The sequence below is a fragment of the Sturnira hondurensis genome, unplaced genomic scaffold (genome assembly GCF_014824575.4).
Source record: "Sturnira hondurensis isolate 20B ecotype Veracruz unplaced genomic scaffold, ASM1482457v3 Scaffold0023357, whole genome shotgun sequence".
NCBI classification, from domain to species: Eukaryota; Metazoa; Chordata; class Mammalia; order Chiroptera; family Phyllostomidae; genus Sturnira; species Sturnira hondurensis.
Window position 1 is genome coordinate 3410206 of NW_028095988.1, and position 27913 is coordinate 3438118.

At 39.1% G+C, this 27913-nt stretch overlaps 1 protein-coding gene across 1 annotated transcript; it reads left to right on the forward strand.

The window, feature by feature from the left end:
• The first annotated feature begins 309 nt into the window (after positions 1–309).
• RNF168 (ring finger protein 168) lies at positions 310–27249 on the forward strand. The gene is made up of 7 exons (XM_037037520.1): positions 310–1215; positions 13919–13995; positions 16236–16415; positions 17590–17711; positions 22331–22412; positions 24610–25956; positions 26159–27249. Exons 1-6 carry the CDS (start codon positions 909–911, stop codon positions 25561–25563), a joined length of 1722 nt encoding a protein of 573 aa, XP_036893415.1. The 5' UTR covers positions 310–908; the 3' UTR covers positions 25564–25956; positions 26159–27249.
• Positions 27250–27913: the final 664 nt, after the last annotated feature.

Genomic DNA, 27913 nt, shown 5'->3' on the forward strand with positions numbered 1-27913 from the left:
GTTAACACAAACAGATAAGTAGTTTGAGGAGTACTGGGGGAAGAATTTTTAAACCTTGCTTGGAGGTTTCCCTTTTCGGTCCCCGGACGGCAATTCCAGATTTCTGCAACCTCCGAGAGCTCACTGCACCCAAACTAAAGCAGGAAGTGCTGCGACTCTGGAGCAACCCTGGGCGTTGCTCTCCGGAGGCGGTGCAAGGACAGGCGGTGCAACAACCGGTGCGCTGCAGCCCGGGAAGTCCCGCCTCACAGAGCGTACTTGGTCTCGGTTACTGGGCGGTTCTCTTGGAGGGCGGGACGTGTTTCGGCGGGCAATTGTGACGTCACTAGCCCTTGGTGGGTTGCTACCGCACACCGCTATGATTAAGCTTTTCGGCTGTCGCTAAAAGGGCGGAGGGGTGGCTTCAGAGCTCCAAGAGACCCCGGAAAGCTGGAGCACCGGGGTTCGTACGCTGCCCTCACGGCGCCGGTAAAACGGAAGTCCTGCTCCAGCGGAGCCAGCAGTCCGGGTGGAAGCGGTAACCCTGAGGCTGCCCCCTGGGCAGCAAAGGGAGCATCCTCACCTGGTAAGAGGAAGAGGGGGAGCTTGGCGCGTGTCTTCCGCGGTGCCAAAGACTGGAGTCCACCAGCTGCGCTGCAGAAACTTAATACTTCGGAGCAGCGAGGACGTTCATTTATTTTCTTGCAAGACATTGATCTTAAACATGGACAAACACACCGCCTTCAGAGTAGTGTTTACCTAGGGCGCCTTTTGCTTCAAGACGTGTTTGATGCTTCCAGTTTTGAATTCGGATAGCTGCTTGGCATAATATTTAAACATAGAACTGTTAATGTCCTTTCTCCTTGGTTGGGCCAGAAATACTACTTTTGTCTTTTGGGTGTTGATGTTGAAATATGCCTTTTTAGCGTATGGAAATGGCTGTACCTAAAGACGCCATCCCTTCCTTGTCGGAATGCCAGTGCGGGATCTGCATGGAAATCCTGATTGAACCCGTAACACTGCCTTGTAATCACACGGTCTGTAATGCATGCTTCCAATTGACGGTGGAAAAGGCGAATTTATGCTGTCCTTTCTGTCGCCGCCGGGTCTCTTCGTGGACCCGGTACCATGCCCGAAGAAATTCTCTCATCAATAAGGAACTGTGGGAGATAATTAAAAAGCACTATCCAAAGGAATGCAAGAAGAGAGCTTCTGGGCAAGAATCGGAAGAAATCGGTGAGTTAAACCCAGCGTGTTTGGTGGCCAAAAAACCAAAATCCCTTTAAAAATGAATTACTGCTAATCCATTTTTTTAAAGGCTAAACTTGAAAGCCCGATTAGTATTTGTTTAAATTATTAACGGGAGTAAGGGAGTCTGGGTTCTTTGGGCCTCAAAGTCAGTGACAAGATGGCTGTGTTCAATTGGTGTTTGTTGGGTTAACATGAAAAAAGAAAAGAAAACTCAAAAGAATTGCTCACATCGAGGCTTTGTTCGTATGTTTGTATAAATGTTCAGATGAGCAGTAGTGGCAGTACAGCAACAACAGAGTTAAGGAAAGGACCGGATTGCCGTATTTCTTTTACTTACAAATACTTTCAACTTACTTGCTGATACATCTCCATCTTAAGCATGTTTCGAGCCTAAAGTAGCTTTCTGTGACCAGGTCCCTCTGGTTAGGCCATTTTAATTTAAAGCCCTGCACAGTGTGGACTCAGCAGCTATTGCGTGTGCCCCGAATGGAGCAGTTGACTGTAGTGTCTTGATCACTTACGTGGATCAATAAGCTATGCAAATGTTTTTTTGTCTCAATGTGGTGTCTGTGCTCAGGTGTACTTGCCTTTTTGTTGTTGTTGTTGGGATTATTTTTATTGTAATAAATATATATACAGCAAATTTTGCTGTTTTAATAATATTTTTGACAGTAGTTATCTTTTATTAAAACTTTTATTGAACTGTTCACATATAATTGATCCATTTAAAGAGTACACTTCAATGATTTTTGATATTTTACATTATGTTTATAAAATTGGTAAAATATATATAAATAAAATTTGCTATTTTAACCACTTTTATTTTTTATTTTAGCCATTTAAAAATTTTAAATCTATTAGTTTTAGAGAGAGAGGGAGGGGGCGGAGAGAGAAAAACATTGATTTATTGTTCCACTTATTTAAGCATTCAGTGGTCATTTCTTGTACGTATCCTGACCAGGGATTGGTCCCATAACCTTGGCATAGCAGAACAACCAAGCTACCTGGCCAGGGCTTATTTTAACCATGTTTAAGTGTACAATTCAGTGGCATTAATTACATTCACAAGGCTGTACAATCTTTACCACCAGCTGTTTCCAAAACACTTTTATCATCCCCAATTTTTTAACCATTAAGCAGTGACTCCCCATTCTCTCCCCACCTTTCTAATCTACTTTGTCTCTATGAATTTTCTTATTCTAGATATTTTCTGTAAGTGTGTTCACATCAATATGTGATCTATTATGTTTGGCTCCTTTCATTTGACATAATGTTTCCAAGGTTCATGCACATTGTAGCATATATCAACACTTTATTCCTCCCCCTGGCTGGTGTGGCTCAGTGCATAGAGTATCAGCCTGTGAACCAACAAAAAGATAACTGTTTTGATTCCCAGTCGGGGCACATGCCTGGTTTGTGGGGCCAGGTCCCCAGTTGGGGGTGTGCAAGAGGCAACCAATTGATGTATCTCTCGCACATTGATGTTTCTCTCTGTTTCTCCCTCCCTTCCCCTCTCTCTGAAAATAAATAAATAATTTTTTAAAAAATATATAGGTAGCTTGGTTGGTTAGTGCTGTTCTGCTATGCCATTTTATATATTTATATATATATAAATATATTTATATTTATATATATATTTTATATTTATATATATATATATAATGCTGTTTCAAATCTTGGTATGCTGTGTATTTTATTTAAAATACTTTTAGAGAGAGGAAGGGAGGGGAAAAGAAGGATAGAACATTGATCAATTGCCTCTCTCATGTGCCTTGACCAGGACCCAACCCGCAACCCAGGCATGTGTCCTGGCTGGGAATTGAACTGGATATCTTTTGCTTCGCAGGAATACACACCCAATCAACTGAGCCACACTGGTCAGGGTCATTTTATGGATATATTTTATCTGTCTTTTCATCCACTGATGGATATTTGGGTTGTTTCCACCTTTTGGACAAGTATTTGAATATGTTGTCAGTTCTGAATTGCTGGGTAGTATGGTAATTCTATGTTTAGCTTTTTGAGGAACTGCCACACTTCATGTGGCTGCACCATTTTACATTCTCACCAGCAATGTATAGTGATTCCACTTTCTTCGCTTGTTCTTTTTTCCCCTATAACCATCCTAGTAAATGTGAAATTGTATCTTTGTGTGTTTTTTTAATTGTGGTAAATTATACATAAATTTACATTTCAACCATTTTTAAGTACAGTTCAGTGGCATTAAGTACATTCACAATGGTGTGTAACTATCACCACCATCTCTCTCCACAATTTTTATCTTCCTGACTGAAATTCCATATCCGTTAAACAATAACTATTAACATTTTACTATGTTTGCTGTGCCAATAACTCTCCATCCATCCATTAGTCTTATTTTTTCATTTCTTTTACTTTCCCTTAAATATATAAGTATTATTATTAAAATATATAGTTTTTCTTTTCATGTATGATTCACATATAATGAGATGCACAAATCTTCATTGTACCTTCGGTGAGCGTTCATATATGTAACCCTTTGTGATTCAAACTTCTATAATACAGAACCATCACCCCTGAAAATTCCTTCGTGTTACTTCCTGTTAATTCCTACTCCTATATCCCAAAAGTCAACCACTGTTTCTCTTTTTTCTACCATAGATAGTTTTGTTCGTTCTAAAATTTCACATTGCAATATAAGTGGAATTTTACGAGTTTCCTGAGCTTGCCATAACAAAGTACCACAAACTAGTAGCTGGTTATACAAAATTATTTTCTCATAAATCTGGAATCTCAAAGTCCAAAATGAGGGTTTCAGTAGGGACATGTCCTCTTTAATTAAAAAAAATTTTTTTTCAATTACAGTTTACATTCAGTATTTTTTATTCGTTTCAGATGTACAGCATAGTGGTTAGACAATTGTACTTTACAAAGTGTTCTTCCTAATACTTTCAGTACCCACCTGGTACCATATATAATTATTATTCTGTTATTGACTATAATTTCCTATGCCTCCTTTACATCCCCATGACTGTTTTGTAACTACCAATCTATACTTTTCAGTCTCTTCACCTTTCCCTCAAATCCCCTTCCCTCTGGCAACCATCAGTTTAGTCTGACCTTTGTATCTGTGAGTCTGTTTCTGTTTTGTTTGTTAATTTACATTGTTCTTTAGAGCTCTCTGCCTGAGTTACTTCGCTTAGCATAATATCCTCCAGGTCCATCAATGCTGTTGTAAATGGTAAGGTTTTATTCTTTTCTATGGCTGAGTAACATTCCATTGTGTGTAAATACCAAGCTTTTTTATCCATTCATTTATTGATGGACACTTGGGTTGCTTCCATACCTTTGTTATTGTATAATGATGCAGTGAACATAGGGGTGCATTTATATATTCTTTCAAATTAGAAGTGGATTTGCTTCATCATAAAGCCTCCATTTTTTAACTCTTGAGAAGCCTCCATACTGTTTTCCATAGTGGCTGCAGCAGTCTGCATTCCCACTAACAGTGCACAAAGCTTCCCTTTTCTTTACAACCTTGCTAATGCTTGTTTGTGAATTTGTCGACAGTCATCCTAACAGTGTTAGGATGAGTGATAATCTCACTGTGGTTTTAATTTGCATTTCTCTTACAATTAGTAACATTGAGCATCTTTTCTTATGTCTATTGGCCATCTGTATGAAGGACATGTTCTCTTGAAGAGTCAAGGGGAGAATCTGTTCTATGCCTTTCTCTTAGCTTCTGGGTGTTGTTGACAGTCCACGGTGTTCCCTAGCTTGCAGCTGCACAACTCCAGTCTCTGCCTTCAAATCACATGGCCTTCTTTCAGTGTGTCTCTGTCTTTACATGGCCATTTCTTCCATCTCCTCTCTGTGTTTCTTTCTTATTAGGACATCAGTGATATTGAATTAAGCCCACCCCACTCCAGTCTGAACTCAATTTAATTACATCTACAACAACTCTATTTCCAAATAAGGTCACATTCTTAGGTACAGGGGGTTAGGACTTAGAGTAGTCATGCAGTGTGTATTTTTTTTTAAAGATTCCATTTGTTTTTAGAGGGGAATAGAGGAAGGCAGAGAGGGAGAGAAACACTGATCAGTTGCCTCTTGAGCACTTACAACCAAGGACCTGGCCCCGCAACCCAGGCATGTGCCTTGACCAGGACTCAAACTAGTAACCTTTCCATTTGTGGAATGATGCCCAACTGAACCACACCAGTGAGGGCTACTGAGCCAGGGCTATTAGGGCAGCGTGTATTATTTTCTGCAAGCTTCTTTTAGTAAGTATAAAGTTTAAGATTCATCCTTGTGTTATGGGTACTACTGGTCAGTTGGTTGTTTGGGTTTTTTTTTAATCCTCATCAGAAGATATGTTTTTATTGATTTTAGAGAGGGAGGAAGGGAAAGACAGAGAACATTGATTGGTTACCTCCTGTACATTCCCCTGTGGGGGGTCAAACCCATATCCTAGGCATGTGCTCTTACCAGGAATCAAACCTACAACCTTGTGGTGCACAGGATGAAGCTTCAACCAGCTGAGCCACCCAGCTCAGGTATTATAGTACCACAGGGTATTACTAGTTTATTTCTTAATTTTTAGTATCATTTTACTGTTTGTATTATACTTTGCTGGCTGTTCTGCAGTTGATGGTGCCTCAGCCATTTCTAGCTGTGGAGATTCTTGTACAGGTTTTTTGTGGTCATATGTTTTCATTTTTTCTTATGTAAGTATTGAGTGGAATTGCTCAGTAATAGGGTAGGTGTATGTTTGGTTGTATAAGAAGCTGCCAGATCCTTTTCCAAAGGTGTATTTTTTAATCCCAGCAACAATTTACAGTTGATCCTTGAACAACTGGGGTTAAAACTGCATGGGTCCGCCTAACACGATTATTATTATTATTATTATTATTATTATTTTTAGTAACACCTGTACTGTTTCAGTTGTAGTTGCGAATTGGTAGATGTGGAGGGCTGACTGTATGCATTGCTCTGTGCCATTTTATGTAGGAAGATGAGCATCCTTGGATTTTGGTATCCATGGATTATCCTCTAACCAGAGAATGGAAGAGTAAATTTATAAACAGTTTAATTCAAGTTCAAGTTAGATACTATTTTCTTTTTTGGTCCAGTATTGGACACTGAGTTCTTTAATTGGGTTTTTCCTTCAGAATAAAAAAGATGTATGGGAATAAATTCCTTTTAATGAATTCTTTAAAAAGAAAAGATTTTATTCATTCATTCATTCATTCATTTTCAGAGAGGGAGAGAAACCTTAGTGTAAGAGGGGAAAAAAAGGCAAAACAATATCAGCTGCATCTTGCATGCCCCCAACTCAGTACCTGGCTTTGCATCCCAGGCAAGTCCCCTGCCCAGGAATTGAACCAGTGACCTTTTGATTTGTAGGTCGGTGCTCATTCTACTGAGCCACATCTGCCAGTGCTCTTTGAATGACTTCTTCCTGCCTAGGAAGAACAATCATTATAAGAAAGCCATAGTAAGTACTGTAGAAACATTTAATTTAAGAGGGTTCCAATAGAAGTTTTAGAGTTACCCAAAACTGAGCAGTGTTGAGACTTGTTTTCAGTGGAATTCAAAAGTTGACTATCACACTGGCATTTAGTGTATAAAACTGATGTTTTCACATTCCTCATACACTTAGAAATTGTAACCCCTATGTAAAACTGTATGGAATTTCCTCAAAAAAGTAAAAATAGAACAGCCTTTTGACTTAGCAATTCCACTGCTGGAATTATACACTAAGAATATGAAAGACCAATTCAGAAGAACCTATGCACCCTGATGTTCATAGCAGGGTTATTCATAATATAGCCAAGTGCTGGAAACAGCCTAAATGCCCACCAATAAACAAGTGGATAAAAAAACCTGTGGTGCATTTACACAATGGAATACTACTCAACAGAAAGAAGGAACTCCTATTTGCGACAGCATGGATGAACTGGAGAGCATTATGCTAAGTGAAATAAGCCAGGCAGTGGGGGACAAATACCATATGATCTCACCTATAAGTGGAACCTAATCAACAAAACAAACATGCGAGCACGATAGAAACCAAGACATGGAAATAAAGAACAAACTGACAGTAACCAGAGGGGAGGGAGTAGGGGACAATGGGGGAAAGAAGGGGAAGAGTCAAGGAATGTGTATAAAGGATACGTGGACAAAGACAGTGGGACCCAGGATTGAATGGAAGATGAGGGAGGGTAGGGTGGGGGAGAGTAATGTGGGAGAAAATGTGAACACTGGTAACTGAACAATTCATAGTAATAAAAAAAAGAATGGCAAATAATTGCTGCACCTAGAATGTAAGAGCACATAAAAGACAAGTAATAAAAAAAAGAATGGCAAATAATTGCTGCACCTAGAATGTAAGAGCACATAAAAGACAATTTTACTTTGGTGTGTTTCTGGTTGAAAAAGTTACTGATTTTAGCTTAGATTTACCTTTTGCACAAATAAATAAACTTTTAAAGTCTCAGAAATTCCATATTTAAAAAAAATTACAGTTCCCAGCTCACTATAGAGTAGCTAAGCATCTTCTGTACATTGCATGTTCCTTTCTTTTGCCCTTTATTGTAGTGTGCTTTCTGAATTGATCTGTAGAAAAACTTGTTATATCCTGAACATCTATTTTTTAAAAGATTTTATTTATTTTCTTTTAGAGAGAGGAGAAGAAAGGGAGGGAAACATCAATGTGTGGTTGCCTCTCTCATGCCCCCCACTGGGGACCTGGCCTGCAACCCAGGCATGTGTCCTGACTGGGAATTGAACCAGCAACCCTTTGGTTCACAGGCTGGCACTCAGTCCACTGAGCCACACCAGCCAGGGCTGAACATTAAGTCTCTATTGATTTATGTATTTTGTAAATAACGTTTCCCAGTTTGTTGTTTGTTTTTAACTATGATTTGTTTTCATGTAGAGGTTTTTATTGTTTTGGGATGATTTCTGTTATTCAGTAAGTCTGCCCTTATCCTAAGATCTCAGATTATCTCTTGTGTTTTCTTCATTGTTATTTATGATTTGTTTCTATTACAAATTTTTAAAATTCACCTGAGATTTGAGTGTTGTATGAGGTAGACATCAACTTTTTCTCCTCAGAGATTGCCAATTATAATAACTATACTTGCTTGGCAAATGATACATCTGTATTGTATACAGTTCCCCGGTCATATGCTTATTTTCCAGAGCTGTTTTGGGGCTTCTTATTGATTTTTTTTAAACTACATCTCTCTCTCTCTCTTTCTCTTTTTAATAAAATATAACATTTTTATTTGGTTCATCAGAGCCTGAGCCTGGAAACACCCATGGAGAATCATACTACAGGGTTGGGGAACACCTGATCAAATAATCTCTGTGTCAGAAGCGCTGGCTATATGAACAGGGTTAAAATATTCACAGCTCAGGCCCTGGCTGGTGTGGCTCAGTTGGTTGGGCATTGTCCTGCAAACTGAAAGGTCATGGGTTCGATTCCCAGTCAGGGCACATAAGTGGGTTGCAGGCTTGATCTGCAGTCAGGGTGGGTGCACGAGACAACTGATTGATGTTTCTCTCTCACATTGATGTTTCTCTCCCTTTCTTTCTCTCTCCCTCCCTTCCCCTCTCTGTAGAATGTTTTTAAAAAAGAAAGGACCAAAGGGAGTGTAGTGCTTCCTGGTGTTTCTTGAGTTGTAAAACCCCCACAGTAACTACCTGTCTCTTGATAGCTTTTAGACTAACAGTTATGAACTGTTAGACAGCTGTTAGAATTAAGGTGTTAGTAACACACACAAGAAAGGATAGCAAATAATTGCTATTTAATCAAGGTGTTACTAACACCTTACTTTAATTCTAATTATATTTTGATATCTAGTATAGTACATGCATTTATTATTCTTTTTTTAATATATTTTATTGATTATACCATTACAGTTGTTCTATTCCCCCCCTTCCTTCCCCTCCACCCTGCACATTCCTCCTTCCCCCCTCCCCCCCATTCCCCCCTTTAGTTTATGACCACGTCTCAAGTTCTTTAGATTCTATATTTCCCCTTGCCCTCCCCCCTATCTATTTTCTGCCTACTGTCTATGGTATTTTCTGTACCTTCTCCCCCCTTCTCCTCCTCCCACTCCCCTGTTGCTAACCCTCCATGTATTCTTCATTTCTATGGTTCCACTCCCGATCTAGCTGTCCTCTTGGTTTGCTTTTGTTTTAGGTGTGGTTGTTGATAACTGTGAGTTTACCGTCCTTTCACTGTTCATATTTTTCATCTTCTTTTTCTTAGATAAGTCCTTTTAACATTTCATATAATAAGGGCTTGGTGATGATGAACTCCTTGAATTTGATCTTATCTGAGAAGCACTTTATCTTTCCTTCCATTCTAAATGAAAGCTTTGCTGGATAGAGCAATCTTGGATGTAGGTCTTTGGATTTCATGACTTGGACTACTTCTTTCTAGCCCCTTCTTGCCTGTAAGGTCTCTTGTGAGAAATCAGCTGACAGTCTGATGGGAAGTCCTTTGTAGGTGACTGTCCCATTATCTCTTGCTGCTTCTAGAATTCTCTCCTTCATTTTAATCTTGGGCAGTGTAATTCTGATGTGCCTTGGTGTGTTCCTTCTTGGGTCCAACTTCTTTGGGACTCTCTGAGCTGCCTGGATTTCCTGGAAATCTATTTCCTTTGCCAGACTGGGGAAGTTCTCCTTTATTATTTGTTCAAATATGTTTTCCACTCATGGCTGTTTCTTTTCCCCTTCTGGTACCCCTATAATTCGGATGTTGGAACGTTTAAAGATGTCCTGGAGGTTCCTAAGCCTCTCCTCATTTTTTTGAATTCTCACTTGTTCATTCCTTTCTGGTCGGATGTTTTGTTCTTCCTTCTGGTCCACAACATTGATTTGAGTCCCAGTTTCCTCTCCATCACTATTGGTTTCCTGTGCATTTCCCTTCATTTCAATTAGTTTAGCCTTCATATGTTCCTCTAATTTGTGGCTAAAATCAATCAGTTCTGAGAACATCCTGATCACCAGTACTTTGAACTGTGCATCTGAGAGGTTCGCTATTTCCTGGTCAGTTAGAGTTATTGGCTCTGGGGCTTTGAGTTCTTCTTGAGCCATATTTTGGACTGTTGGTGCCTGTTAGGTATGAGGAGCCGAGCCCTAGGTGTTCACAAGGGCAGGGCCACTCAGTTTCTGGGTTGTGATGCTGTATGTGGGGGTGGGGTCAAAGGAAATCAATGGCGGTCTCCTGCCTCCTCCCGCCACCAGGGCCACGTGGTCTGTCTCACTACTCACTCCTTTGCTGGTTTATCTGCACTCGCGAATGTGCAACCGTGGTCAGCCTGCCCCGCACCCTCACTGGATTTGCCACTGGGGCCTGCGGAGGTCTGTCTCACTGCTCACACCTCTGCTGGTTTATCTACACAAATGTGTGACTGCGCTCAGCCTTCCCTGCACCTTCACTGGGTCCACAATTCTTCCCCAGCTGCCTGTGCACCTGGGTCACCTGGGTCGCCTGGGCCACCTGGGTCGCCTGGGTTGGGGGATCCTTCCTGCCCGACCCTGCTCCACTGCTCCACTCCGGTCCCGGTTGAACGGTTCGTAGTTGTCGGACTTCCGTATAATTCAATTTTCTGTTCTTTGGCTGCGTCTTTGTTCTCCAAACCTTTGTTGTATTCAAACTTGGTTGTGGGAGAAGGCACAGTGTTTCCACCTACGCCTCCATCTTGGTGGAAGTCTGCATTTATTATTTTTAATTATCTTAGCTATTTTTAAAGTGTAGCTAAAATGATTTTTCAAGTTTTAATTGTAGAAAAATATATGGAACATAAAATGGACCATTTTTAAGTGTAAATGGCATTAAGTACATGTTGGTGTGCAAACATCATCACCATCATCTATCTTAGACTTTTTTATCTTATGCAATTGAAGCTACCCATTAAACAATAACTCCTCAAGTTCCCTTTTCTCTACCCCCTGGCACCATCATTCTACTTTCTGGCAAATTTGACTACTCTGGGTATCTCACATCAGTAGAATCATGGTAGGTATGTCCTTTTGTAGCTGGTTTATTTTACTCAACATGATACCTTCAAAGTGTGTGTGTGTTGTAGCATGTGTTGTAATTTCAGTCATTTTTATAACTGAATAATACTCTGTTGTATTTACACCATTACATCAATTCATCTGTTTTGTTTAAAGATTTAATTTTTTTTAGAGAGGGGAATGGAGGGAGAAACATCAATGTTCAAGAAAAACATTGATCAGTTGCCTCTCACATGGCCCCCAAAGGGTACCTGGCCTGCAACCCAGCCAGGTACCCTGACTATTAATCAAATTGGCAATGTTTGTTTTGCAGGCCAGTGACTCAACCCACTAAGCCACACCAGTCAGGGTCACAGAGACACTTGGGTTACTTCCACCCTCTGGCTGTTGGCTATTCCAAATAATGCTACTATGCTATGAACTTTGGTGTACAAATATTTGAGTCCCAGCTTTCAACTCTTTTGGCTATGTACCTAAAAGTAGAAATTATGGATTATATAGTAATTCTTTAATTTTTTGAGCAATCATTATATTGTTTTTCATAACAGCGACACCACTTTAACCTTACCACTGACAATGTGTAAGGATTACAGTTTCTCCACGTCCTTGCCAACACTTACTTTGTTTGACTTTTGTCTTAAAATAGCTGTACTAGTGGGTACAAAGTGGTACCTACCTAGTTTTAATTTGCATTTTCTTGATGACTAGTGATACTGATCATGTGCTGCTTGGCTATTTGTATATCTTTTTGGAGAAATGTCAACTTAAGTCCTTTTTCCAGTTTCCCAGTTTCTTAATTCTTGATTAATTTCTCTTTTATTATTGAGTTGTTGGTGTTCCTTTTTTTACTCGCCCCCCCCCCACCCCATTTAGAGATGGGAGAGAAGAGGGAGAGAAATGTCAATGTGTGGTTGCCTCTCATGTGCCCCCTACTGGGGACCTGGCCTGCAACCCAGGTATGTGCCCTAATGGGAATCGAACCAGCGACCTTTTCGTTTGTAGGCCTGCTCTCAGTCCCCTGAGCCACACCAAGGTATGGCTTTCTATTAAGAATTTCTTTTTTTTTTAAGATTTTATTTATCTTTAGAGAGGAAGAGAAGGAGAGAAATATCAATGTAGGGTTGCCTCTCGTGAGTCCCCTGCTGGGAACTGGCCTGCAACCCAGGCATGTGCCCTGGCTGGGAATCGAACTGCGATCATGTAGTTCGCAGGCCCGCGCTCAATCCACTGAGCTACACCAGCCAGGGCTAATTATGATGTGTCTTGCTGTGGCCCTCTTTGGGTCCAACCTGTTTGGTACTCTGTGCTTCCTGGACTTGTATATCTATTTCCTTTGCCAAATTAGGGAAGTTTTCTTTCATTATTTTTTCAAATAAGTTTTCAGTTTCTTGCTCTTCCTCTTCTCCTGGCATCTCTATGGTTTGGGTGTTAGTACATTTGGAGATGTCCCAGTCGTCGTCGTCTTCTTTCCTCTTTTTTTTTTTTTAATTCTTGTTTTTTCATTCTGTACTGGTTGACTGTTTATTTCTTCCTTATGTTCCAAATTGTTGCTTTGAATCCTGGCTTGCTTCCTTCCTTTCACTGTTGGTTCTTTGTGGACTTTTCTTTATTTCACTTAGTGTAGCTTTCATTTCTTCCCTATGCGTTCGTGGTACTCAGTGGGTTCTCTGAGCATCCTTATCACCAGCGTTATGAATTCTGCAGCTCATAAGTTGGCTATCTCTGTTTTGCTTAGTCCTTTTTCTGCGGTTTTAATCTGTTCTTTCACTTGGGTCATGTTTCTTTGTCTCCTCAATTTGGCAAGCTTCCAGTATTTGTTTCTGCATATTAAGTAGAGGTACTTTGACTCCCTATCCTGATGTACCTGTTACATTGTAAAGGGAGGAGCCTTAGGTATTCACCAGGGTAGGGCAACCCACTTCACTGCTTTGTGGTGCTGTATGTGGGGGTGGGGTCAGAGAGGGAACAGTGCTACTTGTTCACATCTTGCTCCATTTTTCATTACTTCCCCCACTTCCCATATGTGACTGGCGCCCTTCTACCTGCTGCCTTGGTGCTGAAACCCCAAGTGTGTGGGTTTGTGTACATTCTAGGCCTGTACGGGTCTTTTAAATGAACTGTTCTGAGAGACCCACAGTTTCTTTTGCTGTCCCAACCCCTACTGGTTTTTACAGCCAGAACTTATGAGGCTTTATTTCCCCGCAGTGGAACCTTGGGCTGCGTGGTCTGGCTTGGGGCTGAGATTGCTGGCTTGCTGGGTGTCCCTCCCAGTTTTTATCTGCCAAACGTGAATGTGGGATCACTTGTTCCTCCAGTCGCCACTGCTGCTACCTCACTGCTGCCTAGCTGTCCCCACGCCACATCCTCTCCGCTATGGCTCCCCATGTCTGCCCCTCATATTGTCTGGGATTGTCAGAGATGCCTCATATATTTCTTCTTTAAATCCTTGGTTGTTGGATCCATACAGTTTGATTTTCTGGAACTTCTGCTTGTTTTTGTTTTGAGGTTAGTTGCCATCGTTCTTATGCTTGTGCAAGGAGACAAAGCGTGTCTATCTACCCTTCCATCTTGGCCGGAACTTACTAATATAGTTTTAATGGAAGACAAAGCTAGCCATGAAATTCTGTGTTGCTTCTTAAAATTATTTCTTTTCTTTCTTAATCTGAAACAGTTAATGACTGTCGGCCAGTTCATCTGTTAAGTAAACCCGGGGAATTGAGAAGAGAATATGAAGAGGAGAAAAGCAAGGTAGGAACTAGTTACTGCTTTTTGGAAAACTTCTCTGCTGTGTTTTCAGTTTCACATTTTACATACAGTTATATGTGCTTATAAAAGTAGTACATACTGAAATGTAAACAATTCTAATGTATTTTATAAAGCCTCTGTTTTTTTACATATGTTCACAGTAGTTACAAACTAGCTTTACTTTATTTATGCGTAATTGGTGCTCTGATGTGATAGATATCCCTAAGCATTTTTATTTCCCTGAAGCTTTGAGCTTAAAGGACAGAAAAAAATGTGGTAGATTATGGGTCTTTTAGTCCGTTAAGGGTGCCGTAACAAAAATTCCATAGACTGGCAGGCTTGAACAGTAAACATTTCTCACAGTTTTAGAGGTTGGGAAGTCCAAGGTCCAAAGTGTTGGTAGATCTGGTGACCAGGAGACAGGAATAGGAAGCCGGGGGAGGGAAGACAGGGAGAGGCGAAGAGGACGTGAGAGAAAGAGAGGGGCCGGAGAGGGCGCGGAGAGAGACAGTGGGGAGACAGGGGGACAGAGAAAGGTCATCTTTCTTGTTTCTCTTCCTATCCCATTCATGAGGACTTGATCCAATTACTTCCCAAAGGCCCCACCTCCAAATACCATCACATTGGAAATAGAGCTTCAACATGTAAATTTGGGGGGATACAACAATGATTTTAGATGAGGAAAGTATAAAATAGAGCTGATTGTGAGTTACGTAAAGAGGAAAAGAGGAAGTAGTGCTTACAGTGAAGCCTTTGAACTTCACTAGTACTAAGAGGGTTCTGTTATCCCCTACCCTCTTGCTTAGTGTAGCGCACTGTTGTGCAGTAGAAAGACAATGTAAGTCTACATTCATTTTGTATTTTTCTGGTAGCCACATTTTAAAAATATTTTTTCTAAAGAATGAAATTAATGTTAATTTATATTTTTATTTAACCCATTATATCTAAAATATTTTATCAATATAAAAGTATTATATCGAATTATAATTATATGTGAACTATGATTATAATGTGGTTAGACATTAATTATATGAAGTTATATAAAATTAATCATGAGATTTTACATTATTTTTGCTTAGTCTTCAAAATCTTTTGTACTCATAGTACATATTGCTTTGGTCTAGTCCCATTTCAAGTGCTCAGTAATGTAGCTAGTGGCCACTATGTGGACCATGCAAGTCTCGAAGAACCAATACCAAATAAATAATTATAATAAACTTGATTGTCAGCATATTGCCTAAGCAGTGTTATTCTTAAGTAAGGGTTTTAAAGGTATCATTTAATACTTACAGCAGTGAGAACAGGCTCTATTTTAACCGCAAATAAAAGTAAACCTAACCCTAACTACTTTAAACAGTAAGAAAATTGTAATTATTTGCACGTCCAAAAGTAGAGGCTTCAGGGGTGGTTTCACCCAGACCTCTAGCTCCAGATCTTTGCTAATTGCTGTCAGCTGGCTTTATCTTCAGGCCAATAGCATGATGGCTGCACCATTCTAAACTTCTCTTTTCTCACGGGATTGCATCAAGGACTTGTGCTTGAGTCAAATCCTTTGGAATTCTAAAGTGGTTCTTCTTTGGTTGGTTGGTTGGTTGGTTTTGGTTTGTTTGTTTGTTTTCAGGAGGACTGTAGTTTAAATGACTATAAGTATGATCTTAAATCCTAGAATTAGAGTTTGAGTCTCTACTCTGCCACTTACTACTGTTTAAGAAAGTTATTTGCTTTTGTTTGTTTCTTCATTTGTAAATCATGTAATAACCATTGTGGTTGTTTCTCCAGCTATCGTTCCACTCCTGGGCACTGTGTTGGGGGATTCTTCCAAACTTCTGGGATGGGTTGTATTAGTCTAAGTCAGTTTTATCATTACATTCCCTTTGCTGGGGTTTGGTTCAGGAACCTGGCCTAAGTTAGTCAGCACACGGCATTTTGTTAACTGAAGAAAAGTATTATCTGGAAACAAGTCCACAAATGTGTGACATGTAGTGGAAAGTGTGATTGAGGACTGAGGCAAGGTGGGATGAGATTTTGGTTAAGATTTCATTGGGCTGACTGGGGAAGGCTTCATGAGAGGCATCTTGAGTTGTTCTGTAGGAATTTGCCTCTCCAGATGTGTACTTCATTTGAAATATTTTAATTCTTGCTAATCTGTTCACTTGTTAAAAAATTTACTGCTGTTCTTATGAAATATTGCGAGTATACTAAGAAGTTCAGAGTAGGACTGTTCTCTGTTAATCATTTTTAAGGTGGAGGCAGAGCGACGAGCCAATGAGGAAGAAGAAAACAAAGCCAGTGAAGAATACATACAGAAATTATTGGCAGAGGAGGAAGAAGAAGAAAAAAGACAAGCAGAACAAAGGAGAAGGGAGATGGAAGAACAGCTAAAAAGTGATGAAGAACTGGCAAGACAGCTAAGCATTAATATTGTAAGTTTTAGGAGAGAACTTTGAAGTATCAATATTCCTATTGCTTTATGTAATTTTCAACGGTTCGAGGAAGTGTTACCCGTTATTAGTATATTGAAATTATGTAGAAAAGATATTCTGTGAAAAAGCAAAGCTTCCTTTCCTGACTCCCATTCTGTTTCATTACATTAGTCCCTTTCCCCAAAGCCCTGTTAAGAGTTTCTTTTAACTGTTTTTATTTTTCATTATCTAAAAAGGACTTCTCAATTACACTATTTTTTCCTTAGTTTTTTTCATTTGATATACCTTAGAGATTATATTTTGGTATTACTATGTATAGTCTATAAAGAGTAGCATAATATTCCATTGTATGGATATAAATCATTTTCAGAAAGTGAAGCACAGGCTACTCTGTGGAATAGCTGTTCTGTCTCACTGCTTTATTAATAAACTCTTTCACTTTAAACCAAAAGAGGGGGGGAGAGAGAGAGAGAGACATTAAATTCTTCATATATTAAACCTGGATTTTATGATCTTACTGTAGTTTAGTTATATTGCTTAGGGGAAAAATGAATGAAAGAATGATAAAATATATGCTTAATGTGACCCAGCAATTTGAAAGTACCCGGTAGAATCACCCTGGGAATTCTTTGAAAACACAGACTTCTGTACCTATTCTAAATCTACCGAATGAGAGTCTCTGGGGACAGGACTTAGGGAATAACATTCCCAGAGGCACCTAGGGAAGTCTGATGTGCATTCAAGTTTGAGAGCCTCTAAAAACAATTACTCTGCTTTAAATTAACAGACAATTAATTTACTTTTGCAAAAATAACTTGTATTTCAGGTATAACTACAGCTCTTTGAATTTACCCTTATACATCAAGGTAGTTATATGAAACTTTTCATTAGAAAAATTAACAGAAATTATCACTAATCATATTAGTATCATTATGCCTTTCGTGCTCTATAATGTAGAGTAAAAAATGCAATTAATGTAGACCAACTTGGTTTGGACTTACTCTTGTTCTGATTTTTACATGGTCCGTGTTATTAAAAAAGTATGTAGAACTTAAATGTAAGCATAATTTCTGAAAAATACTGTCAGGGATTCTGAGTTCATTAGTTAAATTAATAGCTTATTTTATTATAAAATTATTTTTAATAATGTCTGTTATGCTTTTTCTTGTTAAAGAACCATTTCTGTGAGGGAAAAGTCTTGGTTTCTCCCATGAATTCTAGAAAATCGGATCCAGTTACAAGCAAGTTGCAAAAGAAAAATAAAAACAAACAAACAAATACTGGAGATATTCAGAAGTAAGTGAACATTACTGTTGATTATTTATTGACCATCTGCTGTATGCCATTGTGTTGTTGTTCCTCTGGTCCACTGCCTATCAAACGTTAGTTCATGCACACTGCGTGAAAACCTCTAGACGGTCTGAAACTGATGTAAAGTGAAACTAAGAGAGCGACTCATGGCTTAGATTCCTGGCTAGCGTGAAGAGAGAGGTGAAGGGGGTTTTTGTTTGCTTTTTGTTTTTTAATCTTCATTGCTCAGGTTTTCCACAATGTTCACATTTTTCTCAAAATTAACCAGTTGGATTCCCCCCTTGGTTTGGTTAGATTCGAGTGACAAAAGCTTATCCCATATAAGGTCATCCTCATTGAAGGAGTTTATAATTTGGCATCTGGGTCATTCACTCACCCTCTTTTTCCCAGTTTGTGCATTACATTTCTTCTCTACTATACAAAAAGCATAAGTCAGATAGTCAACAGTGGAGGGATGATTTAGCTCCCCACATTGCCCCTCCAGCAGTAGGTGGAACTGATGACTTTATGAGGATATAAGCTTTCTCATAAGCTTTCCCATTGTAATTTATAGTTGGGAAAGTTTGAGAACCCTCAAGATGCTCAGTATTGCTAGGCATCAGAGAGGTGCAAATTAAAACCACAATGAGATACCACTTCACACCGGTCAGAATGGCCACCATAAACAAATCAACAAACAAAAGGGGTTGGAGAGGTTGTGGAGAAAAGGGAACCCTAGTACGCTGTTCGTGGGAAAGCAGACTGGTGTAGCCACTGTGGAAACAGTGTGGAATTTCTTCAGAAAACTAAAAATGGACTGCCTTTTTTAAAAAAAAAATATATTTTATTGATTATACCATTACAGTTGTTCTATTCCCCCCTTCATTCCCCTCCACCCTGCACACCCCCTCCCCCACTATTCCCCCCCTTTAGTTTATGACCACGTGTCTCAAGTTCATTAGATTCTATATTTCCCCTACTATTCTTGCTCTCCCCCCTATCTATTTTCTACCTACTGTCTATGCTATTTTCTGTACCTTCTTCCCCCCTTCTCCTACTCCCACTCCCCTGTTCCTAACCCTCCACGTGTTCTTCATTTCTATGGTTCCACTCCTGATCTAGCTGTCCTCTTGGTTTGCTTTTGTTTTAGGTGCGGTTGTTAATAACTAAGAGTTTGCTGTCCTTTCACTGTTCATCTTTTCATCTTTTTCTTATATAAGTCCCTTTAACATTTCATATAAGGGCTTGGTGATGATGAACTCCTTGAATTTGATCTTATCTGAGAAGCACTTTATCTTTCCTTCCATTCTAAATGAAAGCTTTGCTGGATAGAGCAATCCTGGATGTAGTTCTTTGGATTTCATGACTTGGAATACTTCTTTCCAGCCCCTTCTTGCCTGTAAGGTCTCTTTTGAGAAATACGCTGACAGTCTGATGGGAACTCCTTTGTAGGTGACTATCCCCTTATCTCTTGCTGCTTCTAGGATGCTCTCCTTCATTTTAATCTTGGCTAATGTAATTATGATGTGCCTTGGTGTGTTCCTTCTTGGGTCCAACTTCTTTGGGACTCTCTGAGCTTCCTGGATTTCCTGGAAGTCTATTTCCTTTGCCAGACTGGGGAAGTTCTCCTTTATTATTTGTTCAAATAAGTTTTCCACTCTTGGCTGTTCTTCTTCCCCTTCTGGTACCCCTATAATTCAGATGTTGGAATGTTTAAAGATGTCCTGGAGGTTCCTAAGCCTCTCCTCATTTTTTTGAATTCTTGTTTCTTCATTTTTTTCTGGTTGGATGTTTCTTTCTTCCTTCTGGTCCACCCCCTTGATCTGAGTCCCAGTTTCCTTTCCATCACTATTGGTTTCCTGTACATTTGCCTTCATTTCAATTAGTTTAGCCTTCTTATGTTCCTCTAATTTGTGGCTAAAATCAACCAGTTCTGTGAGCATCCTGATCACCAGTGTCTTGAACTGTGCATCTGAGAGATTCGCTATTTCTTTTTTGCTTAGAGTTATTGGCTCTGGGGCTTTGAGTTCTCCTTGAGCCATATTTTGGGCTGTTGGTGCCTGTTAGGTATGAGGAGCGGAGCCCTAGGTGTTCACCAGGATGGGGCCACTCAGTTGCTGGGTTGTGACACTATATGTGGGGGTGGAGTCAAAGGAAAGTGATGGCGGTCCCCTCTGCCGCCTCCTGCCGCCCCTCTGTGTGCGAATGTACAACCGCGGTCAGGCTGCTCCGCACCCTCACTGGGTCCACGCTGCTACCCCGGCTGCCTGCGCACCTGGGTCGGGGGATCTTTCCTGCCCGACCCTGCTCCGCTGCTGGCTCCGCCCCTCTTACTGGTCCCGGTTGAATGGTTGGTTGTTTTTGGGACTTCTGTATAGTTCACTTTTCTGTTCTTTGGCTGCATCTTTGTTTACTAAACCTTTGTTGTATTCAAACTTGGTTGTGGGAGAAGGCACAGTGTTTCCACTTACACCCTCATCTTGGCAGAAGTTGGACTGCCTTTTGACCCAGCAATTCCACTGCTAGGATTATATCTTAAGGACCCTGAAGCACCAATCCAAAAGAACCTATGCACCCCAATGTTCATAGCAGCACAATTTACAATAGCCCAGTGCTGCAAGCAGCCTAAGTGTCCATCAGTAAATGAATGGATCTATAAACTATGGTACATTTACACAATGGAATTCTATGCAGCAGAAAGAAAGACGGGCTCCTTCCCTTTGGAACAGCATGGATGGAACTGGATAGCATTATGCTAAGCTAAATAAGCAAGGCGGTGAAAGACAAATACTGTATGATCTCACCATTGACAGGAACCTAATCAACAAAATGAAAAAGCAAGCAAAGCATAGCTAAAGACATTGGAATTTAGAACAGGCTGACAGTGACCATAGGGGAGATGGGGGATAATGACAGAAAAGGTTAAAGGTTTTATAGGAACAATTATAAATGACATGTGGACAATGAAAAGAGGGTGGTGGAAATGGGATGGAGGCGGGGAGGGCTAGGATGGTTGGGAGGGGTGGGGAGAAAGGCAGAAAACTACTTGAACAACAATAAAATAAAAAAGTAAGAAAAATAAAAACAGTTGGTTACATAAAAGGGATGATGACAAATTTCCAAATTTCTGTTTTTTAGAACGATCACGTATTCATATATTACTTGGTTACTATAAGTCAAGAATATCTAGCCAAGTTCATAAATCTTCTCTGATTAAGTTGCTAAAGTATCTGATCACATTTTGTTTTGTTACTTATGGATTTCAAAACAACTATTATGCTGTATCAATTCTTGACATAACATACTTGGTGACTAACTTCCGACTTTGGCAGAAGGGATTCTTCAGTTTTGGGAAGCAAGATTAACAAACTATAGAAAGGGTCCCTGAAAGTATAGTCTTTAGAAACAAGATTAAAATGCAACTACACCAGGACTCCTGTTTTTCTCTTATCAAGTAAACGGTGGTTCTTCTCATAAGTTTGTGGAGTATTTAGGTTGATGTAACTACGTATGTGGGTTAGACACTCTAGTTTATCTGTAAGGGATATTCATTTATTTATATGAAATTTTGTCTAGATTTTATTTTGCTCTATATACCACTCATTGGTGCTTAGAATACAGTGCAGCTTATGGTTGTACATATTTTCTGCAGTTAGCCTTTTTTTTTTTCATTTTCTCTACTTATAAAAATGAAACCTAGCTCCTCTTTGAAAATCACCCAAAGTTACCATGTGTTAAAGACATCCAATATTTTGGGAGATTTCTGCCATTTTTAAGCGTAGTTGTGTATGTGTTTGGATTTTTTACAGTTTTTAAAAATATACCTATCATATTGTAGCCTGTCCTTTTACTCCCATTTCTTTTACAGTGTTTTCCATTATATTACAGACTTTATGTTTTTCAGTGTTAAACAGCCTATTACAGATGTTCAGAAATTTAGAGATACGATCTTATGCTATGTTGAGACATGTTTGTCTCTAAGCAGATAGTTGATATAAAATGTGTACGTAACCAAAATCTCTATACCAAAATTGTAGCGAGAATCTAATTATGGACTTTTCCATGATAAAAAATGTCCAGTTTCTGGCATTTAAAAACAAACAAACAAAAAAAAAACCACAAAAAACATTCTAGCTCAGTTGGCTAAAGTGTCGAGGTCGTGCCATGGTCGTGGTCTGATCCCTGGTCAGGGCACACACAGGAGTCAGCCAGTGAACGCATGAATAAGTAGAACAACAAATCGGTGTTTCTTTCTCTCTGTCCTTCTCTCTGAAAATCAACAAAATTTCTTAAAAGTAATTGGCTGTTTTAAAAAAACTCAACATATTCTTTCTCCATATTTGTTACTATCTACCTTTTACACTTTTTTTTGAGAATGAAGAAATGTTTAGATTTGACTTTTACCTCCATTTCTGCTATTTTTCTCTAAAATATCAATACTCAGTCTTTTCTGTTTTGCTCTGGAGTTAGACCAAAATACCTGAGACAAGGAGATAGAGTATACCGTTTTCCACAAATCAGCCATGCAGCCAGACAGCCTTCAGTGTGAATAGTGGCTTTATTGTACTGGGTACATACCACTTGCCTTTCATAGCATTCATACTTTGGTAAACCTTTTTTTAAAGGTATTTGTCACCTAAATCTCTATTTGGGTCAGCATCACAGTCTGAAGTTGTACAAGAAGGCAAGAAGAACTCCATGTCTAAGGTATGTGGGTGCTAAAGATGTTTTTAGTTTGGCATATTTATGAATGCTATAGATTACTAGTATTTGTAGGTTCCTAACTTTTTTTCTTAAGTCACTCTTGTAAATGGGACACCATTTCTTAGTCATCTTAGGGTTACCTAGACTAGGTGTCAGCAAGTAAACTTTTTCTCTAAAGGGCCAGATAGTAAATATTTTAGGCTTTGTGGCCCGTATGGTCTTCAAGTAACAACTGGTCAATTATGCTGTTGTCCTGTCCAAGCATCCGTAGACCATGTGCAAACAAATGAACTTGTCTTTGTTCCAGTAAAAGTGTTTACAAAAACAGCAGGCTGAATTTGGTTCATGGGCCATAGTTTGTGGCTTTCTGACCTAGGTAATGAAATTTACAAAACTGAATACCCATCCCCAGTACCACCTTCACTTTAAAAAGATTTCAGGATGGGAAACAAAGCATGCTGGTAGGGCAGCAGCAGGCATTCAGTTCAGTAAGAGTTCTCCTTGCAGATGACTGTGGTAACCACCTTGGCTTAGAGGCCTCAGGCCTCATGAGAGTGGCTTATTTATTGTAACACCCCAAGAGTATAACTTCCAGGGGTCCTTGTAAGAAATACACCCATTCAAAAGAGTTGAGTCACTTACAGAAGCCCCAAGCTTTGACTTCCTGCTTGGTGTTTGTGGATTACTCACAGTTCCAGTACAAATGCAGTTCCCCAGTAACGGTCATTTCTACCGTAAGCTATGCGGCCTAGTGATACAGGCAATGTTCCATCTTTGTCAGGTTTTCAGATCAATACAACTAGGAAGGGTAAGCTGTCACCAAGGTCTATTTCCTACATGAAAGGTTTGTTAACCCTTTTCAGGCTCCTTTTTTCTTTTTTTCAATTCATATAGATGGTTTTTAGGAACATTTATTGTGTGCCAGATAATGTGTTTTCTTTAAATCTTCATTACAACCTCAACTCTATAATGTAGATATCCTTCTCATGCCCATTTTACAGTTGAGAAAACTGAGGCACACAGAGATAAGAGACCTGCCCAAAGTCCCTTAAGTAGAGGTAGTAAAGGGAGGAAGAGGCATTATAAGTCTGGGATATTTTTTCTACCCTGTTCATATTCACAGCAAAACTAGGTAAGCAACCTAGAATTTGTTCCATCCAACCTATATTGGTTTATAAGAAATGCTATCAGGAATGATCAATGTATAGCTAAGAAGGTAAAAGAACAGAATGTCTCCAGTAAGGAGTAATTTTTGTTCTGGGGCAAATTCTTACTGAAGACTTTCTTAAGGCTTTCCCACAGTCAAAACTAATCGCAGGTCTTGACTTACCTGAGACCCCTAAGTGAAAAGAATTATATCTAAAGCAAGGATTCGTGGCCTAAGGTCCATGGTTAGAATCCAGAGAGTACATATGAACTTAGAAGAAAGGAAGAGTTTACTTTCTTCTGACTTATCATTTTAGTTTCCTTTAATTATGAATGTAAACAGCAAGAAACTATAAAACTCTTAACCGTACCTGTGACTTTGTCATCCATAAAAAGGATGGGTTTTTATCATTCTGTATTTGTTACAGATCTCTTGAAATGTTTATAGTCATCTCTACTTCAGTATTACAAGTTGCTAAGCTTGCCACCGGATCTTATTTGTAGACACATATTGCATCATAACTCTTAACATTTTAATAATTGTGTTGCAGTATAAATTTTCTTTGTGACTCGATATATATTTATATTTAACAATGTTATTCTTAGAAGAGGTCTTTAAGCTTCACCAAAATGCTAAAAGGAGGAGAGTTCGTGGTACAAAAAAGGTTTACTATCCCTGGGATACTAGAAATTTATAAGGTAAAAGAGATAAGGTGATGGTGCCAGTTATTGGCTATATAGCGAATCTGGTTTGTGGGTTTTATTCTGTAGATTTTCATGGGAGTAAAAATGAGGGAATATTTTAATCTAAATTGGCGCACAGAATAAAACTACAATTAGAAATCAGTATATCAGGGAAATTGGGACAACTGTAATTGAATAATAAAAATGAATAAATAAAAGTATTGACATAGGAAAAATCAATATTCCATAGTAGTAGTGGTAGTAATAACTACCTAATAATGACAACTTAACTGTGATATCAGTGTAAGATATGTGTGTTATGACTTGATGTGTATTAGTGGTTCACTCAGTCTTTTTCTGTTTTCCACAGGAAACTGATGGTAGTGATGTGAAGAGCCCTATGTGGCAAGAAATTGAGGAAGATATGCCAACACTTTCTCCCCAATTATGCCTTGAAATTCAAGAACAAGATGCAAAGTCTTTAATAGAATCACCTATGCCTCAGCTATGTGCCAGCGGTACAGAATGGTGCCTTGGAGAAGTCAAGATGAGACCAAGCAATCATGATGAAGAATTATGTGTCACAAATTGTGAGGGACCCGAAGCCAGAGTTCCCTGCTCTAGAGAAGCTGCAGTTAAGGCTTGTGGCAAACTAGAGAATGGGTGCACTGTAGTAGATATGACGCAGGTAATTGAAAATAACACAATTGAGACAGAAAATGAAGAGTCTCGCCTCCTGATCAGTAAGGAAGATGTATCCAAAAGAAAAAACCAAGAGCCTTTGTTCGAAGCAGTCAGGGATCCATGCTTTTCTGCAAAAAGAAGGAAAATATTCCCTGCATCTTCCTCAGAGCAAGAAGAAACAGAAATCAGCTTTACCCAGAAACTCTTAGATTTGGAACATCTACTTTTTGAGAGACGTAAACAAGAAGAACAGGACAGGTTATTAGCATTACAAATTCAAAGAGAAGTGGATAAAGAACAAATGAAGCCAAACCGGCAAAAAGGATCCCCAGATGAGTATCAGTTGCGCACCACGCCCTCACCTCCAGATAAATTGCTAAATAGACAGAGGAATAATTCCAAAGATAGGAACTTAAAAGGACAAACTGGTGTAGAGCATTCAAAACCTCAGAGAGTCCCGAAAAATGAACATTGGCAACCTTCTTTTAAGATCCAGTTGAAACATTCAGTTAACGGTAATGAAAGAAGGATGCCAAATTCTGCCAGAGATCAGTGTAATGTATCTAAAAGTGCTCATTCCCTACAGCCTCGTAAGTCACAGAAGAGTATTTTTCAGATGTTTCAGAGATACACAGAGTAAGACATGAGTGGAGGGGTATTAAAATCTAGTGAAGCTGGATTGTGATGCTCTTTTTTTTATTATAGAAGGTGTATACTTTTTTTATTCTGCTCTGTGGGCACACTCATTGTCTGTAATTGAAGGACTGTGTGCAATTATGATGGAGGAGTGTAGAAGTGTACTTCTGCCAAAGTCAGTGGTAAACAAGAGTCCTAATCCTCTATTAACAACTGTGATGTGCTAAGTTGAACGATCCTTATAGATAATAAACACAGGAATGCCTGGGCCAACTCCCAAGAAATCTTCAAGTGCCATTCTCTTTCCCCAAAAATGCATGTTTTATGCCCTTTGCTCACCTTTTTGATGTGACTTAAGGAATCCGGTTTAAAAATAAGGGGTTTTTCCCTGGCTGGTGTAGCTCAGTGGATTGAGTGTGGGCCTGCGAAACAGAGAATTGCGGTTCGATACCCAGTCAGGGTGCATGCCTGGGTTGCAGGCCAGTTCCCACCAGGGGACACACGAGAGGCAACCATACATTGATATTTCTCTCCCTCTCTCCTTCCCTTCCCCTCTAAAGATGAATAAATAAAATCTTTAAAAATAAAATAAAAATAAGGATTTTTTTGCTACTTTGCCATGTTTTTGTAGATCACGTGAGATGTATTCTATAACACTAGTCTGATTTTTATCTTTTTTAATTTTTTTAAGCATTATAGCATTTTCTTTTATTTCAAGTAAGTTAGGATCACATCAAATCAGTTTTCTAGAAAATTGGGATTGACAGAAAGGAAACTAGACTTTTGATGCAAAGGAGTTAAGAGTGTAGAGGTCAGGCTGAGGAGAACAAACTGACACTTTGGAAGCCTTGGGACTCGGTGGGTGATCAGAAACCTGGTCCAGGACGGAGCAGCAGGTACAGGTGTTAGGCAGAGCATTCTCCCTAATTCTTTGCCAAATGACAGAAAACAGTGGGGTTTTATAGCTTGTCACACTACAGAGACTGGTGTCAAAATCAAAATTAGTTATTAAATTACCTATACTTTTGGAAATTAACATTTCTATTAATCTTCTATTGCAGGGGGAAACATTGGAATTTACTGTAGAATTAAATCACGATATACTATGTTGTGGAACCTGAAACATAATTAACCATGTGTTTATTTACTATCATTTGTATTGGGAGTGACTTTTATTTGTATTTATGGACAGAAGTAGTATGATACTTGGGTTTTACCTTATATTACCCATCAAAGTTAAATCAGAGGCAATGCTTTCATTTTGTGACATTTAGAAACTCTTTAATCTTTGTTTCATTAATATGAATAACTTTCAGCAAACAAAAAACCATTTTCACCTCATGTCTGCTGATGTCTAGTAATTAATTCATCCTTTTAAGGTAAAAATACAATAAAATATCCTAAGAACTTTAGTCTTCCTTAACTTTGTCAGTATTTTTACACACTTTTGAGATTTTTTCCCCTCCAGATTTTGTAACTGAAATTCTGTTAATGTTTGCATATTTGATGCCATGTACTTCAATATTGATTGGATAGGTGATTAGGGGTAGAATTACCCCTGATGCTAATTTAAAATTTATTTTGCCCCTTCTTTTTTAAAAAAAGTGATTGCTTTCTGGGTGGTGATTATGCTGAAATGACATGTACTTAGAAACTAACAAAATTTGGCTAAAACAGACTAAAATTTATTTCTCATCAGACTGATACTTTTCAAAGAGCAATTTCACTCTCCATTTTAGGGAAGACATTGATGGATCTGAGCCCTTCCTGGTGTGGTTTAGTGGGTTGAATGCCAGCCTGTGAACTGAAGGGTCACTGGTTGAGTTCGCTGTCAGGGCACATGCCTGGGTTGTCAGCCAGGTCTCCAGTTGGCAGTGTGTGAGAGGCAACCAATTAATATATGTTTCCTGCCCTGGCTGGTGTAGCTCAGTGGATTGAGTGCGGGCCTAAGAATCAGAGGATCGTGGTTCGATTCCCAGTCAGGGCACATGCCTGAGTTGCAGGCTGGTTCCCTGCAGGCCAACTCCCAGCAGGGGACGCACAAAAGGCAACCATACATTGATGTTTCTCTCCCTCTCTCCTTCCCCTCTAAAGATAAATAAATAAATAAAATCTAAAAAAAAAAAAAGAATGGACTATTATATGTTTTACAAAAACGGCTATAAAAGAAAATTGGAAGATATGGCAAACTGGGGGAGAAACAAATGTTCTTCATTACAAAGAGATAATCTCCTTTATATAAAGTGTCTCCTAATTCATTAAGAAAAAGACTAATAACTGAAAAGGAAAATTAGAAAAGTTTATATTTGATACCAAGGAGAATAGTTCCTAGGAAAGGAAATATAAATGTCTCT

Excerpts from the sequence above, each read along its gene's own strand:
- RNF168 (XM_037037520.1), top strand. The coding sequence starts at position 909 with ATGGAAATGGCTGTACCTAAAGACGCCATCCCTTCCTTGTCGGAATGC. Across the intron at positions 13,996-16,235 it reads ATGAAGAGGAGAAAAGCAAG|GTGGAGGCAGAGCGACGAGC; the intron begins GTAGGAACTAGT and ends ATCATTTTTAAG. Across the intron at positions 16,416-17,589 it reads GACAGCTAAGCATTAATATT|AACCATTTCTGTGAGGGAAA; the intron begins GTAAGTTTTAGG and ends TTCTTGTTAAAG.